Source organism: Dipodomys spectabilis, unplaced genomic scaffold (genome assembly GCF_019054845.1).
Source record: "Dipodomys spectabilis isolate Male_0828 unplaced genomic scaffold, ASM1905484v1 ptg000098l, whole genome shotgun sequence".
Lineage (NCBI taxonomy): Eukaryota > Metazoa > Chordata > Mammalia > Rodentia > Heteromyidae > Dipodomys > Dipodomys spectabilis.
In genome coordinates, this window is record NW_024870775.1 from 20,933,273 (window position 1) to 20,953,211 (window position 19,939).

The window sequence follows — 19,939 nt, forward strand, 5'->3', positions numbered from 1 at the left end:
TTTCACTTTTATATAAGCATTTTATTAGGAGAATCAATTTGACTAAATGAATCTTTGAGAAAGACATGTTTTAACATATTTTACTAGTATATTTTAAAATCATTTCCTTTGTCATCTCCAACTACAGCAAAGAAGAGTCATAAAAAATGGTAAATGGAGTAATAAGAAACTCCTTTTTACTATTAGTTGAGACAGAAATAAATGGGAATATTACTTTAAAGGTAACTACCTTAAGTTTCTTTATTGCATCATATTTTCTCAAAACTGTAGCAAAGTAGATGCTGATCTCCCTACAAATGAAACATAATTGTCTCCCAGAACAATTTTTACTCAACAGGAATAAAAGAGGTGAGTTTAATTTTTCTATTACTTAAAGCTTCATGTGTCAAACCATCTTACATTTCAACAAATCTTACTGGTACACTGATAGAATTTCTCAGGGTATGTTCATCTTTTTTTTTTTTTTTTTTTGCCACGGTACTAGCTTGTATAAGTCTCTCTACAAGAGAATTGCCTTGTCATTGTAAACAAAAGTATGGTTTTCCCCCCAAGAACACAGGTTCCTTAAAGGCAGGTGGGATGGTCCCTTTTCCATCCTTCTCACTCCTAATAGTTAGAACAATCTCAGTATAAAGAATTCTCCATGTTGAATGAACAAGTTCATTAACTAATATAAATTACATATCTTATACCACATACATATCCATGCAGTAGGTAAAGGATATTCTTTTCCCTTCTCTTCTTCCTTCCTTCCTTCCCTTCTAACTTACTTCTCCTCCCTTCCCCCCTCCCTCCCTCCCTTACCCCCTCCCTTCTTCCCTCCCTTCCTCCCTCCCCCCTCCTTCCCTCCCTCCCTCCCTCCCTCCCTCCCCCCCCTTCCCCCTCCCTTCCTTCCTTCCTTCCTTCCTTCCTTCCTTCCTTCCTTCCCTCCTTCCTTCCTTCCTTCCTCTCTCTCTTTTTCTTTTGTGCAGGTCTTGAACACTGTCCCTAAGTTTTGTTTTTGTTTGTTTGTTTTTTGTTTCTGTTCTCAAGGCTAGTACACTACCACTATGCCACAGCTCTACTTCTGGCTTGACTTTTTGATGGTTAATTAGGTAAATGAATCCCAAGGACTTTTCTGCCTAGGCTGACTTTAAAGCATGATCCTTAGATCGCAGCCTCCCAAAAAGCTAGGATTGTGAACCCCAGCCAACAGCACCCAACTCTGCAAAACTTGTTCTTACTATCTCCATTTGATAGATAAAGAAACTGAAGCTTTGAGAGTGAAGCAATGTGCAAAAACTAAGGAGCAAACCATATCAAACTTGAAGTTGGTTCTGGTTTGTACAGTCTGAATTCAGAGCTATACATTGTATCATTTCCCCAAGACAAAGCTGATAACATAACTAATCTAAAGTGACATAAACAATAAATATCCTTTTATCATCTCTTTAAGTGGAAAAATATTATCTGATATCATCCTTCCTTTCTAAAACCTTTAATAAATGATGTTACATTTTACAAGCATTAAAATGATTATAGTTATCTATATATTCTATGGCCCAAGATAGTGCAGATGTATTAGAAGTCACATTCTAAATCCAATGCTTGTTTGACCTAGATAATTCAAGCAAGGGACTACATTGTCCTAATATATGCTAATGTCTGACATTCTTCTGAAAATTAGGGAGATTACATAAGTGTAAAGAAGGGAAAACAAGAAGCTAAAATTCTTGGTATTGTATCTTAAAAGAGTATCACATCAAGAAAAGAAGTTAGTGGTACACATGTATTTTCATGGGCTCATATTATCTTATTTCCATGAGCAAAGCTGATTTTCAATCCACTAGGCTAAGGACTATTTTCAAAATAGGACATAAACTTCTTTCCTAAGGATCTTGAATTGAACCTCCATCATAATATTCATGTGTTCACATAACAAATATGTAATGAATCACCCTGTAATAAGCACTGCTTTAAACACTACATACTGCTTAGGAAGAGCCAAATCACATAGCTCACCTTTAAAGGGATGATGAAAGAAGAAAGCAAAGAAATTGACATTTTTCAACATTTTTCTTATATTCAAGTCATAGTAGAACATGCTTTTCATGTCAGTAATTTCACAAAAAGAGGCTCAAAGGTAAAAGTTTTCACATTTAGACTTGACTAACGTGTCTAAACACAAACAGGTGTGAAGCAGGGAAATGTCTAATTAAGAGATTGTTCTCTTTTCAATGTGGTTCCTCTGTTTTACTTTGCTATTCCTCTTACTTTTGCCTCATTTTTCTGGGTCTCCTTCACTCTTTCAGTCTAGAGAGGTTTTGTCCTTTAATGTGAAGTCAGACTAATTTGTGCTCTAACAATCTCTTATTGAATCATTCGTAACTGTAAAGACATATCCAATGTGTTCCCCAATCTCTTTCTTTTTATGTGTATTTTACTGCACAGATCAGTACTGGGTCTCCAGTAAATTCCAGAAACACTCTAGACCACTGGAAAATACAATGGAAGTTATAAGGTAAGTCTGAATAGATAAATATATCATTTCATAGAATAAAAAGTGTTATGAAGCAAATTAAGGATATCATAGACACTATGTCTGTATTTGCATGTATACAATATTTGTGTGTGTGTATTTGTGTGTGTGTATTTGTGTGTGTGTGTGTGTGTGTGTGTGTGTGTGTTTCGATCCCAGAGTTTTGGTTTAATTATTCAATGTATAGTACTTGAAACTTTATTAAAAGCCATCATTTTTATGAGCCTACACTTCTCTAAAATATTTAATTATCTACTTATCTCTGGTATATGCAAGATCTTTAGTTACCTATGTAATAAAACAAGTACAAAAACAAAGGAGAATGGTGGGTGGACGCTAAAATTTGGAAGGTTAAAAAACATCTGAAGGGTGATATATAAGGCTTTAACTTCAGTTTTCTACACATGTGTAGTCAATTCTACCAGCACCACTTGCTGAAGAGGTTGTCTTTCTTCCATCATGTGTTTTGGGCTCCCTTATCAAAGATGAGGTGGCAATAGGTTTATGGGGTAATTTCTCAGTTTCAATTGGTACCTATTAATACTAGGTCCTCAGGCCTGTTCATGTGTCAATACCAAGCTGTTATTTATAACTACAGCTTTGTAATAGAGTGTAAAGTTTGGTATTGATATCTTTCAGCATTGTTCTCCCTGTTAAGAATTGCTTATGCTATTCAGGGTCTTCTATGATGCCATATGAATTTTTGAATTGCTTCTTCTATATCATTGAAGAATATTGTTGGAATTTTGATGGATATTGCATAGAATTTGTAGCTGGCTTTGGGCAGTATTGCCATTTTCAAGATGTTAATCCTCCCAATCCAGGAGCATGGGAGATTTTTTTTTCTACTTCTGTAAATCTGCTTTAATTCCTTTTTCAGGTTTTTAAAGTTTGCATCATAGAGGTACTTCACATCTTTGGTTAATGCCTATGTTTGTTTGTTTGTTTGTTTGTTTTGAGGCTATTACAAAAGGATTTGTTTTCTTGAATTCAGCCTTGCTCTTCTTCTATTAAATGAAGTGAGCCAGACCCAAAGAAACATAGGCTCTATCGTTTCTCTCATTTATAATAAGTAGAATATGTCTAGGATAGTCTTCACAGAGGATCACAATGGCGCAATGGCAATGTGGATATGCCGCTTATCAAAATGAACTCCAAGAAATGGAAACAAGAGGTTTTTGTTGTTTTTTTCTTAGTACTGTTTGCAGCTTTCTTTTTCTTTCTTTCTTTCTTTCTTTCTTTCTCTCTTTCTTTCTTTCTTTCTTTCTTTCTTTCTTTCTTCTGTCTTTCTTTCTGTCTCTGTCTTCTTTCTTTTTCTATCTTTCCTTTGGTTTATTGACTGTTATCACTGATTTTTTTAAATTTCTGTACCCTTTGTTGTGTAAATAAGTTTATCTGATTTGGGATGGGAAGGGGAATCACAGAAATGGTAGGGCAAATGGTAGACCAATGCAACCGTGATACTCACCAGAGACTATGTTGGAAATGAACTTTACAACTTGGAAAGAGGGAGTTAGGTAGGGTGGCAGTGGGAGAAAATGGGGGAGGGACAACACTGTTCAAAAAGAAATGTACTCACTACTTGACTTATTCAACTATCCATTCTGAACATCTTCTATACAATATTTTTTTTAAAAAATCTGAAAAATCTTATTATCAACTTGCTGATGTCATGTATGCCATACAATTTTATTCTTTCCATTAGCTGTTTCTGTGAGTTTAAAACATTCAGGATCAATTCCTAGAAAACCCATTCTATTAAAACTTGAACAAACCATACATCATTAAACATACACAACATATATAATCAAAACAGTTAGAAAACACACTCACTATGTTAACAATATGTATTTAAAGGTAAAATTTAATGATCATGGGTTATGTTCAGTGACACAAAAATTCTGAGATGCAAATTAATACACATATTCCTTTTGGAATATCACAGATAACATAGCTTCAAAATGTTCTTGCAGGGCTGGGAAGGTGGCTCAGTGGTAGAGCACTTGCCTTGCATGCATGAGGCCCTGGGTTCGATTCCTCAGCACCACATAAGCAAAAAGAATAAAGCCAGATGTGGCGCTGTGGCTCAAGTGGTAGAGAGCTAGCCTTGAGCTGAAGAGCTGAGGGACAGCGCCCAGGCCCAGAGTTCAGGCCCCACGACTGGACCCCCCCCAAAAAAATGTTCTTGCAATCTTTAATAAAATATATTATGAATATAAAAATTTGTGTCACCATTGCTGTGACTCCTATGGCATCAATTCCCTAATCAATGTTTTTTTTCAAAAATAGGGTACAACAAGTTACTTACTCTTCTAAGTAGACATGTAATTAGAACTTTGATAATTAAATCCTAGATGAGGCAATTGGTATATCAGTGGCCCTAATCCCAATGAATTATGTGTGCACAATTTAAACTGCATCTTAATTAGTAGCTTAAAATAAGACTAATTTTGAGAGCTAAGACAATGAAGCTTCTAACATTGCTAAAATTTTATCTGGCCAAATAAATACCCAGTTTTAAAGTATAAACATAAACTATGCTTAAACAACTGAATCATTTGATATATGACTTTATGTAATGTGAATTGCTTTGCAAATAGCTCACAGAGAGGGTCTATGTGAATTCAATTCTATGATTATGCACTGACACAGTCCAATCTTTTTATCCAGTTATGTTGCTCTTTTACTGACACTCCAATATCACAACTCGAATAGTTTAATATTTTGTGTTAACTTACTTGGGCCACAGAATGCCCAGCTGTTTGTTCAAACAAACATGATTGTGATTATGTAGGTGTTTGGGAATATGATTAACATTTAACTAAATCACAGAATAAAAGAAATTGTCCTTCATAATGTGGTTAGAATAACAACAACCAAAAAATCTAACCATTTCTTACCAGCCTGTCTGTCAAAATGGAGGCATTTTTCTGCTTTCTCAACCAAGAAGAACATCTACTTTTCCTTGACTCAGTTAGACTTCAGACTAGAAGTATACCACAAATTTTCTTGGGTACACAGATTGCCAATTCTATCAAGTAGGCCATAGGGTTTGCCAGACTCATTTACTGTGTGCACCAATAACTTACAGTAAACCTTTTTACATGTGTCTTCTTTCCTTTGGAGAAACTTGACTGGAATACATCCACTACTTTCATCTATATTTCTTTTATATGTATAATCTTGTTCATGAAGCTTCTTACTTCTTTTTTTTTTTTTGTCGGTCGTGGGGCTTGAACTCTGGGCCTGGGCGCTGTCCCTCAGCTCTTCAGCTCAAGGCGAGCGCTCTATCACTTGAGCTACAGCGCCACTTCCGGTTTTCTGGTGGTTTATTGGAGATAGGAGTCTCATGGTCTCTCCTGCCCCGGCTAGCTTTGAACTGCGATCCTCAGATCTCAGCCTCCTGAGTAGCTAGGATTACAGGCGTGAGCCACCAGCACCCGGCGAAGCTTCTTATTTCTAATATAACCTGATACTAGTTTTTGTCTGCTAAAATATCACCAAACTCTCAAGTTTCTTCCCTCCCATGATCTATCATCCCTTAATATTTTTCCCATGCCTGGTAAGTACTGTTTTCTTTTATATCATGCTTGGCTGTGGAATGCTAGCTGGAAGAATATTATTTTATCATTAAATATCTTATACAACAGAAGCAAATATCCAAGGGAATAAAAATACAGTGTCACAAATAATATAGCAGGTTCCATTTTTGATGTGGAAAAACCTAAAGAAATTCTAGCTGTATGAATAAGAATAAACCATTTCTAGCTCTTTATAACTAGATTTCTTAAAATATGAAGGTTATGGCTAGGGAAACATCAAATCCTTTTCTGGCTCAGCATTTCCATGGTTCCATTAAGGCAATCAGCTGTAAACACTGACATGGCTTTATATTCACTTCAAAATCACTAAAAATAGCATTGAGTATGAGATCAAAAAAAAGGTATGGTACTTTTACTCAAGGACAATTATTTACAAGCACATACATTCTCCGTGAGCAATTTTAAGGCTTGTCCTCAATGCTCTAAAACAAGTGATATGACTCCATGGAGGCGCATATAGCACCCACATGGTGTCCTGAGAAGATAAATTGCAAAGAAACAAGCAGAGATTCTACTCACACATATGTTTTCTCCCAAGTGTTATGAGTTTGAATGAGGCCCTTGCTAGGATCTTCCATGAACTACTGTCCACATTGCTCCTGACTTTATAGCATTGATAGGTACAGAGGAGTCATATTTAAGTCCTAAACCCAAAACTGTCTGTTTACACAAAGTGACTGCCCACTGACATCTCTTTCCAACATGGAAACACAGGATTATGCCGGCATGCATTATCATTTTGGTATCATTTTATTCCAAGTACCCAACTACTTTATAAGCATTTTCAACTAATCTTCACTCTGTACCATAATTGTCAGCAAGTTTGCTCTGTGTTGGCCACCCTTCCCTTTGTTTCAGTCTTTCATAAAAATCCTTTTGTGTGACAGTCAAGCAGCTGTGCTTTGTTCTTTAATGTTCCAAGCCTGGATCCCCAGCCGAGACCACTTTATAACATAAACGGCAAAGTACCATTTTCACAGCGGGGACAACTGTGTTCATCTTCAAAAAGAGGCATTAATAAAATGAGACTGTAATGAACATGCTAATTCTGATCACAGGGTACTGCACAATGGCAGAGATAGTTGACTGCCATCTCCCAGAAAGATTGTAAAAGTTGTGTGGTTTCTTTTATTTTTTTAACAACTGCTCTAATGGCTTACATTTTTTGAAACAGACATATTATGCAAACATTTCTGCCTACTTCCCAATGCAGTGCTTCCTCGGTCTCAGTCAACTGCTCACTATGTGTTTTACTATCTCAGTTACAGTCACCTTCGAGAGCTTTTTTCTCCTTCTTCCTCCATCTTGCAAGCCCTGACTTCCTGAATTAAGTGTGTCACTGAATCATAAAAAGTTTAGAGAGAGGTGATCTAACTGTTCTAATCCCCAACTGAGGCCTCCTCTCAATGCAAATGAGGTTTAAAAAAAGGAAATTAAAGAACAATTAATCAAAAAACAAGGCAGTCAAAGAATTGAAATAAAAACTGAAAATAATTCAGTAAGCTTAAAAAAGGAAGTATGACATGCTGGATTGAATGATAGTGAAGTATGTATTTTCTGATTATTACCCTAAAAGAAAGACTCATGAAAATAACTAAGTTCAAAAAATATGACATTTAGTCAGAGGATTGGAGGACAAATCCTTTTTTAGGATTTTCTCTTACTCAAGAGGAATTATATAAACAAGAAAAAACAAACAGCCAAAAGAAAACCAATGTGATTTTTGAAGCTTTTCCTCTAGTACCAAGGGAAACTACTTTCAATAGGAAGAAAGCTTTGCCAATGGTGAGTTCTCATTTTTTCTGACCAGGAGCTGACAAAACATATGAGAGAACATTTTTTGCTGCAATTATCATTGTGTAAATTTGTATTATATGTTTTCATAATCAAATGTTTGGCTGGAAAGAAATTGTGGCCACTAAATTAAGAATTCAGATAAAATCAATTTTATTTGGATGAAAAATTCCTCTTAAAACATTTTCTCTGGTTCTTTGCATGCCCTGTAACCAAATACATAAATCTGTCCATAGCACAATTCTACTGTTAGATAGGCGCACTGAGACCTGCAGACTTTACTTCTAGTTCTGCTATGAGAAAATACGTGCACGTATTTAGCACTTCTAGAAGTGCTAAACAACTAAGGAGTTATAGTATGTGCTTGTGTTCTCATAGTCAGGACAAGTAAAAAACTAAAAATGACCTACTGGATAACCTTCAACCCTGTCTTCTACCACTTCATCATTCATGAACCACATTCTCTAGAGTAGATGGCTAATTCCCCAAATACTTTGTCTCATTTTAGAGCACATTCAAGCCTTGAGCTTATGGTTATCCTTCCTTATAAAAACAGGTTTCGAGAGCTAGGGTGATTTGAAACAAGCTACTGAAAGTTTTCCTTGAAATGTTCCTTTCAATGCACATGGGTGGTCAGGATCTTATTTCAATGTCTTCTGCATTAGCCATACAGGTCAGATGTTTGAATCTCCAATTAATTAGGTTGTCCAGTAGCCTGTGTGAAATAAATGAATGATCTCCATCCAGCCTACTTACACAAAAACCTTCATGACAGTTGGCACATTTTTGGCATTTGTAAGCAATGTAGGGAGAAAATAAATGACTCATGGAGACAAAAATGGGCATCTGTTGAGGGCTACCGGATGGAAAGTGTAAAGTGGTCTCCATCTATTGTGGAACAGAGTACTTGAGTGTCTGCCAACATGATTTGTAAGAGAAAAGTAAACTTAAAATGCCCATGAAGCTCATCAGCTATGACATTTTCTTCTTTCTCATGGAATTATTTAATGGTTATGATACTGATGTCTATAAATGTCAGTGTCACTAAAATAGTTTTTAAAGTCTATTATTTATAGAATTATCAACATTTTGACATTTTTAAACATAGAGGTGACTCGCAGAAACAAAGGTAATTTATGCTTGTTTCTTTTATCCAAAGAGAATAAACTAAGATTACTCTATTTTAAGGTTATGTTTAGATTACTTTTCATTATCCAAAATTACCTTTGAATTTTTCATATAATACAGTTCAAGAACCACTAAGAGTCATTAAAAAATATAGGAAGGGTTAACTACTTTACTTGAATCATAAATTTCACTCAAATGCACTTATATATGACAGATATTCACAAAGAAAAGTCAAGATCATATTAAAATTTTCAAATGCGTTGGTGTTATGTGGAGACTAGCTGTATAAAAGCAGACAAAATGAGGAAACTCCAGCCAGCTGGGAGACAGGAAAACATAAATCCTTGTGAATTTCTAAGCAAAATGATATTTTTCTGCCAAGTTTTCGTTAATGTCTTCATCAAAATGCATAAAGATTAAGTCAAGCAAATGCTTGCTATTATTTCCTTTGAAGAAATTCAAAGGCTATAGAGAATGAGATAAACCAAAAAGTTTATGACAAATTTCATTTTATTGTACCTTTATAATTTACTTCTGACCTAATTCTAAACTAGGTGAATCAGAAAGTATTAAAATTTTGAAAGATTAACAAATGAGTCCGATTTGCTTCAGAGGTGGATACGCCAAAAAAAAAAAAAAAAAAAAAAAAAACCTACAATTTTTTGGGGAGAGGGTCCAGTTGTGGGGCCTGAACTCTGGGCCTGGGCGCTATCCCTCAGCTCTTCAACTCAAGGCTAGCGCTCTACCACTTGAGCCACAGTGCCACTTCTGGCTTTTTTTTTCTTTTTGCTTATGTGGTGCTGAGGAATCGAACCCAGGGCCTCATGCATGCAAGCAAACGCTCTACCACTGAGCCACCTTCCCAGCCCCATAATTTTAATAGTATTAGATATAAACATATATGATACCTATCATATATATATGCACCATATAGAATACATATTATATATGATAGATCTCATATAAATATACACATATATCATATATCTCATATGTTCACATATATCATATGTATCATATGTATATGCACATATATCCATATATTGATATATGTAGAAAAGTGCTCCTTCTACTGTCATTTTATTCTTCATATATTTCATCATGCTGGGAGCTATAACTGCAGCCCTAAACCTATAACCCTTATCATCCTGGGTGATAACATTTTGGTTGTCTTCTCTCAGATGATTCTCTCCTTGTTTTTATCACCTCGAAATTTCTCTTTCTTGTTTACTAACCTAACTGTGCATTTAATTTTATTTTCAGCTATTTTCTAAAATCACATAAGCATCATCTTAAGAAAAATACCTGCTAAATTCTGAAATCTAGTAAGTCATGCAAAGAGAAATGAGGGAATGAAAGAGACAGAGTCACAGAAATATTAATGCATTAGTAGAGAAATGTTAACTGCTAGGTGTGCCATCAGGCAAAGTTCTTTTCTCTACACAAAGACTGAATGAGCAATCTACAACAGCTGACTATCAGCCTTCAAACTCCATGACTGTCTGTGGAAGGAAGTCTGACAAGTGAACACTGCATGGCATCCCATGCTTTGGTCCAATTGTATCAACAAAGAGATCTACAAGGCATTTGTCATCATATTGTATTTGAATTAATAGATATTGGTCAAAAAAAGATGAAAGAAAGTAAAGAAAAAGACTATTTTTGAAACAAACAAGAAGGATGTCTTCCTTATTTTTGGTTTTGGCCAATGGCCTGTGAAGAACTCATTTTTATATCAACGTATCGCTTAATTTTATAAACATCAGTTTCAGCTTCTGAACTTTTTGAAACACAGCTGCTGAAGAAAGTGTGGAAAAAAATGAACAAGTAATGTTAACAAATAAAAGCAGACCATGTTTCCTCTTCAAACGCTCTAACCAAAATCTAAACAGAATTTGGCATGTGCAATCATTGCTTCTTTCTTTTTGCCTTCCCCCATTCCCTTCCCCATGATTAGCTTTCCTTTAAGCCCCAAAACAAGACTTTCAACATTTGATTCACATTCGATCCTTATAAATTTACATATAAAATGCAAATTCATTCCCATTGAAGCATCATCAGAAGCTAGTTTTTTAATGGTCCTGTAGAAAAACACCTGAGCTATACAACTGCAACAATGGCACAAGAAACAACCTTGTGCTTGAGCACTTACCACGTAAAACTGTGAGTCTGGTGGACACACTTATCTCTCCCACATTGTTCGAGGCCACGCATTCATAAATGGCCTCATCCCGAGGAGTCCGCAAAGGCTGAATTCTGAGAACTGATCCAGATCCATCATCAAACTCTATTACCTATTAGAGGAAACAATAGCTGTCACAGGTGTTGTTACAGTTGCCCACCTCTCAACTAAACCTTTTATTACAGAGGTGTGCCAGCCACGAGGCTCTGAGTAAACTCACCATCATTTCAAGACTGAATTTTGATATACTAGTGAAATCAATTACTGGGTCAGATTTAACGATGAATCCTCTAAACAAGAATGAAGCAGAACTACAAATGGAAAACTGTAGATTTCAAATCTTTACTGGAAACCATCTGCGATTCCCTCATGAAGATATGAAATGATTGAAGCCTATTCATTTTGTAAGAAACCTTGCAGGTCTGAGAACTAAGCTGTTCAAACTATTCTTTCTCTGAAGGTGCTTATGCTCATGTGGATGTATTTAATAACTGGATTATAAGGTGAAGTATTAAGGACTACACCAACAAACAGTTCTGCTCGTTCAAAGTGTCTCATCCAGCACAGTAGATGAGCAGAGCATGAAGAGGAACTGCATAAATCCAGTACTTAGGCAGCCAACGAGACAGCTTTCACAAACCAAAAGCCTGATGGTGTGCATTAATTTAGCCATAAATTATCCTGGTATTTGTTCTAGCTTAGCATTTTCTGCATTTTTAGGACATTCTTGCTGTAAAATGGAGGTTTGCTTCACCAGGCAGAAAATTAATGTCCTAAACACTGGGCCCAAATTCACTCCCATTATGAACTCTACTGAGAAAGAGTTCAACAACACTAGTAATCCTAGCCACTGTCAACTAATTCCAGGACTGCTTTAACCAAAAAAGTGGTTATCGTGGTAAATATATGTATATATATCTATATATATACACACACACATACACACCTATAGTCATCTACCAGTTTTTCTATCAGCTTGTTGTGTACTGTTAGCAGCTCACTGAAATGCTGGGATTTCTTATTGTCTTTATTTTTCCTTATGAAAAATAGTATGTATCAAATATGAGAATAAACTTGGAGTGCCTTGTAAATGTATTTATATAATGTTTAGACAAGAATTGTATGTGTGTATGTATATGTGTATGTGTGTCTGTGTCTGTGTGTATGTGGGTGAGTGGGTAGGTGATAGAGAAAGTATCTGTATTGGCATTAACATACAATGAAGTATGTACAATGAATATCTAAAAATACATACACTTTTATTTCTTTGCAAATTTCATTTTCAATATAAGTGCACCCAGATGCCTGAAAGCAACCTGGTTTATCTCCAACTCTATTAAACTCACAATTTAACATGGATTAACTATGTAGCTTAGGAAGCAAAAGTTTTACAGTGATAAGAATATTTTTTGAATATCACATATTTTTTGAAGCTGTATAAGCATATTGTGGTTTAATTTAGTGAAATATATAGACATTAGTACACATATTAATTTCTTAAATTATTGTTAAATGTCACTGTATGCTTACTTTTTAAAAGCGTTTCCTGTAATGATACCTTCTCTGCATTTAGCTAATAATTAATATAGCACATATCACAAGCTGGTGTTGTGTTTTCCAATGTGGACACTTAATGAATAGTAATATTTCAGGCTTACCACGTGGGAAAATCAGCCTTATCTATTGCTCTTCTAGGCCTTGTAGATATATGGATTGAATGTGTATTGATAATGGATAAATAAATCCACTATTATAGATTCTTAAGGATTTTCAACAGCAACTTGTTTTTATTTGATGTAAGTGCTTGTGTAAAAGTAATTTCCATTGGATTTGTTTACATGGTTCTCATTAGGAATTATGGTAGAAAAAGACAGAGCTCATGCTTTGAGATGTTTACCATGATCATTTACTTTTTAACAACATTTTGTTAAGATGCCACTGTCAATACGAAGCACATCAAATTATAACAATTTGCATCCGAATGGTATACATACACATGTGTACACACTACACACACATGCACTCACATGTGCACACTTATGTGTTTCATTTCAGCACAGAGTGCAGGAAATATATTTCCGGTTTTAAAGTTTAATTTTTTTTGGGGGGGGGTCTGGTCATGGGGCCTGAACTCTGGGCCTGGGCACTGTCCCTCAGCTCTTCAGCTCAAGGCGAGCGCTCTACCACTTGAACCACAGTGCCAGTTCCAGCTTTTTTCTTTTTGCTTATGTGGTGCTGAGGAGTCGAACTCAGAGCCTCATGCATGCAAGGCAAGCACTCTACCACTGAGCCACCTTCCCAGCCCTAAAGTTTAAATTTTTAAAACCATGTTTATATTTAAATGATAGTATGAATCTAATTTTCCAAGAAAATAATGTAAAATTCATCACCTGTAAATTTATCATTTATGATTTCAAGTGTCATGGTTGTATTTAGATCATTTATGAATTTGATCCACATATTTATAAACATTCTATAGACAAAAGCGAGTGAAACTCATTTTGGATTTTATAGTTGTTCTATGTCTTTTAACTGGAAATCACTTTCCATTTCCCAAATTGAGAATTGGCCATAAAATAGATTAGAAAATCAGGTAAAAGTGAAGTAAATTTTTATAACTTTGTCATAGGTTAGAGATCTTTGTGTTCCTTAGAAAAGCAAACTATTCTCTTCATGTCTTAGCTTATAGGTGTGATTACGACTAGTTCCACTGTAGTTTGTATAACTCATCACGTATTCTCCTCAGAATGAGCAATTTTTTATATTATCTCCCTCCTCAAATACTCATAAAATGATATCTGAACTGTAGTTCATATGATTTCAATGTACTGAGCTTTCTCAAGAAAAGAAAAACAGGTTTACTTGCAATATTAACCTGTATGTGTATGTTTCTTACAGGTAGTACATTACACTAAGACACATGAGGAAATTTCTCATTTACATTCACATTGCTTCTAGTCACAGATATGAGGCATAGTAGGCATTTGCTTGTCAGTATCTATTCGTTTCTCTTGGTATCAGAAATTTTAGTTTCCTTCTGGGAAAATACTATTACTTCACACTCAGCAACAGGATTTGAATGAAGTGACTCTATTCTCCGCTACATAGGTAGATAGCTATGGAGGTAGATAGGCTTAAACCAGTTGGCCAACACCATCTACTCTTCATGCAGATTGCTTCAGAAATAACCAGGCCACTCAATAAAAGCCAGTGGGATGGGAAGCTTCTGGAAGAGATCAATTTTCATGAGACCTCTAGAGGATGTGGGGTTCCATCTTGCGTTTGTAAGGGAAATTAGTCCGAGAATGAAGCTGACAGATGCGTTTCTAATCCCTTAACCCCCATCACCAGTGCTGGGAATTGAATCTGGGACTTGTGCAAGGCAAGGAACAAGCTCCTACTGAGCCACAGCCCCAAACGCCAGAGCAGTTTTTGAGATCCCTGGTCTAATTACAGAGAAAAGTCATCCATATCAACCCCTAAGTTCTCTGTGTTTAAAAGCCATTTGGAGTTACTGTTTTAACCACAAGCAACATAAAGACAGCCATATCTTGAGGTGTTTAGGCCACCTTCTAGCTTAGTAAAGCAACTAAGTAAAATTCAAATGAGAAGACAGAGCAGATACATGCTTCCCGCAGAGAAACAGAACAATGGACCTAATACCTCAAATCTCTGGTTGCTGACTTTCTTTCCTTTTTTGTTCCACACAATTTTAGGTCGTGGGTCTCCTGTAGCTTGGCAAATGAAAGAAGCAACTCCGCCAGAGACCCCTGTTTGATCAACGGGAGTTCGTGTAAACCTAGGAGGTGCTGCAAAGACAAGAAATAAAGATCACAATTAGAGGGGAAAATTAAAACACAGACTATTATACTGTTACCCTGAAGCCACTGTTTTTTCCACCCCAAAACCTCATGCAAACAACCCATGAACGTACAGAGATTACAAAATTGGAAAAGAACCTTTTACTTTTGAGGGTAGTTCAAAGGGGAAGGAGGTAACTTTCTGGTCAAGTTATCTGTTAGTGCTTTTATTGCTGAAATCTGTATTAAGGCAGAGATCCAATAACATCCGAAAAGCAACATCACACATTAATTTTTATTACCAGTATAAAAAAAAATCCAATTTGTCCTCTGTAACAAAATGAGCTCATCAATCAAAGTGAGTAGAACTTTAGCTCTTTGCTTTGATGCTGCTATCAGAATACAGCCAGAAAGCTGCACTGCCACTGCTGAGCTATTAAAATTAGTGACATTTAAGAGAAATCTGAGGAAATTTTAAAGAGACAAGAAATATAGCCCTGAATTAGAAGGTTTGGCAAGAAAGAGAAGTAAGGAGGAACGGTAAAATTATTTTCTAACCCAGTTACTGTTGGATGCCTTACTTGAAACTCAGCTCCACAATGTATAAACCAAAATTCATAGAAAATTTCCGGAGAGATTTATTTAAAGAAGAATTTAGACTTCAAGATTGTTAAGGCTGAAAGACTAGGAGATAGAAACTGTTTAATGTCTCAGTCTCTTTTAGGTGTTTCTAATAGTTACTTCATCTCACTTAAAATGTTTCTATTTTATATTCTGAAGACTCAGAAGTAATGGTATAAAATGTTGATGAATATTATGCAGTTATTGATCATGCCATCTGATTAGCAAAAGATTGTGAGGGATCTAAATTCTAAGTAATGTAGCAATTAATTGATGTTGAATGATGTTGATATGACTATGATATAATGCTGAAATACTTTACAAGTAGTAATTGAGTCTTCCTGCTCAAGTTGGTTTTAACAAGTGATAAGGATGATCTTTTGTTAAACTAACAACAGGCACTGCAGAAGTCAAATTACTGTTGGACCCAGAAAGTCTACTTTCTAAATGGAAAACAGAGAAACTAAACATATGTGTGAGTCAGAATATAGGCATGGATGATACTCTAGAATGTGTCTGCCATGCTCACTGGCTATTTGTAAAGACTGCCTTCTCAGGGGCATTTACGGGGCAGACAGTAGCTCCAGGAATACAGATTATACACTCTACACAGTTCCAGAGAGGCAACAAGCTGCCACTGGTTTTCTTATTTTAAGAAGCAATAGATTGTTCCTTCAAGTACAACCAATGTACAGAAACCTTGCATGTAATGGCTATAATAGTTTAATGGTCTATCATTTTTTAAGTTGCTAAACTCTCTGACTACCTGTGTGTACTTATAGTGGTCAAATGTAAGGGAGAAAATCAACAAAAATCAGCAAATAGTCTTTGGTGACTCATAACAAAATGCTCTGCATAAGCAAAAACAACTCTTACACAAGTAGAGCTAGACATTCATGGAGCAAAACCATCAAAGAATACTCCTAATATTCATAGAAGAACAAACTTAGGAGAAATTCGTGAAGACAAAGAATGTAAGTCAGGTTTGATGGGCCAAACGAGAATCATTTAAAATAGAAGCACAGAAAAGATCACAGGCAACAAAGAGAAGAATTGAGGATGCCATTTGTCTCATTTAATTCTAATTAATAAGCTGCTTCTGTGGACATCAAGAAAATGTGTTGCATAGGGAACAAAACTAACAGCATGTAACTAATTGGCTTTGTTTCTTTTAGCTGATTATCTTCTCCTTAAATAGAGAGTTTTGTTTGGAAAGTGCTATTTGTCATAACAATGTATTTTAAATCTTGAAAGGGAAAGGCTAATATTACTATTAACTGAAACTAAGGAAATGTTCAGTAAGAACTTACAAGTAGTCAGTTCTGACTTTAAGATTCTACTTCTTCCACCAAAAGGTGCTGTAGTCAAAGGACATAGTTAATAAACTAGAAAGACAGTCAACAGATTGGGAGGAGATTTTTACCAGCAATACATCTGACAAAGGCCCATTACCTAAAATATATGAGGCGCTCAAGACAGTAACCTCTCCCAAAGCTAATAAACCAATCACTAAATGGGCAAAGAAGCCAAGGAAAGACTTCTCAGGAGAAGACAGAAATGGATGGACCTAGAAGAAATCATGTGAAGTGAGGTAAGCCAAGTTCAGAGAGACAAATGGCACATGTTTTCTCTCATATGCAGAAGCTACATCTAAAATACCCTGAGATGTGATAAATTATACAGGACTCTAAGCATTCATATACAGGGAGTCCAAAGGAGGTTATCCTTAGGAGAGGAACACAAAGGCACAATGTCTTATGTGCTTCTGATTATGTAAAATAATTATCGAAATGGACTCCAGGAAATGGAAACAAGGTCTTTGTTTTTTTTCTTTCATTGTTACTTTTTGTTTTATTTTCTTTTTGTCCTCTTTGTTTATTTATCTGTATTTGGGAGGGTAATGGGGGAACAGAACTGAAGGGACAAAGAGTGAACAAATGTAGTAGTAGTAGTACTCCCTAGAAACATCACAGAAAATGAACTATACAACTTGTGTTTGGGGATGGGGGGGGAACTAGGAGAGAGCAAGAGAAGGGGTGACACTGTCCACAAAGAAACATACTCACATAGAGCTCCCCTATGACCCACAATCCCACTTTTGGGGCATTTACCCAAATGATCACAAACAAGACCACACTAAAGCTACCAGCACAACTGTTTATTGCAGCATTATTTACCATAGCTAAGATAAGGAACCAACCCAGATGCTCCTCAGTAGATGAATGGATCAAGAAAATGTGGTATATCTACACAATGGAATTCTATGCCTCCATCAGCAAGAATGGCATTGCCCCATTTGTGAGGAAATGGAAAGACTTGGAAAAAAAACGAACTATACAAATTTGGCGCCCGCAGGGTGGGGTGGGGGACAAGAAGGGGGGGCAGTGGTCAGAGGAGGTGGGGAGGGGGGAGATGGGAAGGGATGGGAAGGGGAAACAAAGGAAGAGGCAACAATGCTTGATAAGAAATGTACTCATTACCTTGCTCATGTAATTGTAACCCCTCTGTACAGTATTTTCACAATAAAAAAAGAAAAGTACTCTTTACCTGATTTATGTAAATGTAACCCCTCTGTACATCATCTTTATAATAACAATAGTTGTTTTTTTTTTATAAAGTGCTGTAGGATTTATGAGGAGGCCCATGGAGCCTGACCCTGCTTGTTCCTTCTCTGAAGGGGGTTAGAAAAAGGATAGTTCTGGAGCAGGTCCTCTGTGAAGGGACCAGAAGAAGATGCACAGCCTAGGAGGTAAGTTAGAGTTGATTTTAAAGGAAATATCTGACATTTAGCCAGAACACATTCTATTGCCACTGACCTAAACAAGGAAGAGGAGGGAGTTTGTGTGGATGCAGCTGTTTCTGTTACAATGAACTTGATTTTGGTTGGGTAGAAGTGTCAGGAAGATGACATGCCTCAAAGAGCAGGACAACCACTGGAACACATGATAGAGGAAAGGGTTCCTTCTGGTGATGTATAATTTGAATCCTCCCCAGGAATGGGGAGAATCATGGCAGATATGCAGGCTGGGGTTTTTCCTAACAAATATTCTATGAAAACCATGGCTTTTGGGTACATCTAACCATCACATGGGATCCAAACAGAGTCACCTCTTGAGATCCATAGCCAGATAGGTTTTAAAAGTCAAACAGACTGTTTCTGAATTATTGATGGTATTTCCTTTCTAATACTACTCCCCAAACAATCTTTTAGCTTTCACATTTGATTTAAAGGGCCGTATATTTCAAAATGAAATAAAGAAATAACGACTGTTTGGTGAGTTCCATGCACTAGACTAAATGCTTTATAGATTTTATACACAATGCTTTCCAATAGTCTTTCAAGGAATAACCCTTACTATTATTTGATAAATTGATAGGAACATTTAGAGTAATATAGATACCTTGGATTATAGAGAAGTAGAAAAGATAGGAAGAAGATCCCCTGAGATTCCCTGAGTTAAAGAAGGATCCGTAGACATTTAATCTAATGGTGAGGTTATGATCATTTCAATGAGCCAAATAAGAAGACAAAAAAATTTTTACAAATTCATCTCATGGAAAAACTAGCACATCAGAATTTATTGCACATTTTGAAATTTCTATTGGGGTGGGGAATTTTCATCGCCATGGGCCACTTGGCTATTTATAACATCATTTGAGGGCCACAAGAAATTATCAATACAGACCAGTGGCCATGGGCAGCCAATGAATAACATATATCTGTCCCACCATGTAATTCTGAAAGCCTTATATAAAATATGGCCTGCACATTCCTTACACCCATTTAACTTAAAATTCACAGGGCTTGTTTTCTAAATGGCTTGGTAAGAATGCTGTGCTATATTCTACCACAGTTTTTTTTCCTAGTAAGAAAATTCACCTGGAATATACTGCCTAGGACAGTTCTTCTGAAGTTAGACACTAGCCCAGGATCCAACAGAAATCAAGGATAAAGGAGCTAATTACAATGTCTGGTCACTAGAAAAAAAAAAAAAAAGCACCTCAGTGCCACAAAATGCACATACCAATCACCTACTATAAAAAGTATAGTAGAGAAGACTACTTAAACATTGATCCCTATTTACTTTCAACTTGTTTTCTGTAGGGAAAGACAAATACCGGATTAAGGGGTTTTTGTTGTAGTTGTTTTTGTTTTTATTTTGGGCAGGGGGAGGAGGCAGTCCTGGGGCTTGAACTCAGAGCCTAAGCATTGTCCCCAAGCATCTTTTACTCAAGGCTATCACTTTACCACTTTGAGCCACAGCAGCACTTCCAGATTTTTCTGTTTATATGG

At 36.1% G+C, this 19,939-nt stretch overlaps 1 protein-coding gene across 11 annotated transcripts in view; it reads right to left on the bottom strand.

The window, feature by feature from the left end:
• Ptprd (protein tyrosine phosphatase receptor type D) overlaps window positions 1-19,939 on the bottom strand; it is a 514,161-nt gene that overhangs the window by 284,270 nt on the left and 209,952 nt on the right. For all 11 annotated transcript variants that reach the window (XM_042686894.1, XM_042686896.1, XM_042686890.1 and 8 more), the window contains exons 3-4: window positions 14,888-15,033; window positions 11,195-11,336 (exon numbers count right to left, since the gene is read on the bottom strand). In XM_042686894.1, the coding sequence (XP_042542828.1) occupies window positions 11,195-11,336; window positions 14,888-15,033 (288 nt within the window). The remainder of the gene's footprint in view (window positions 1-11,194; window positions 11,337-14,887; window positions 15,034-19,939) is intronic.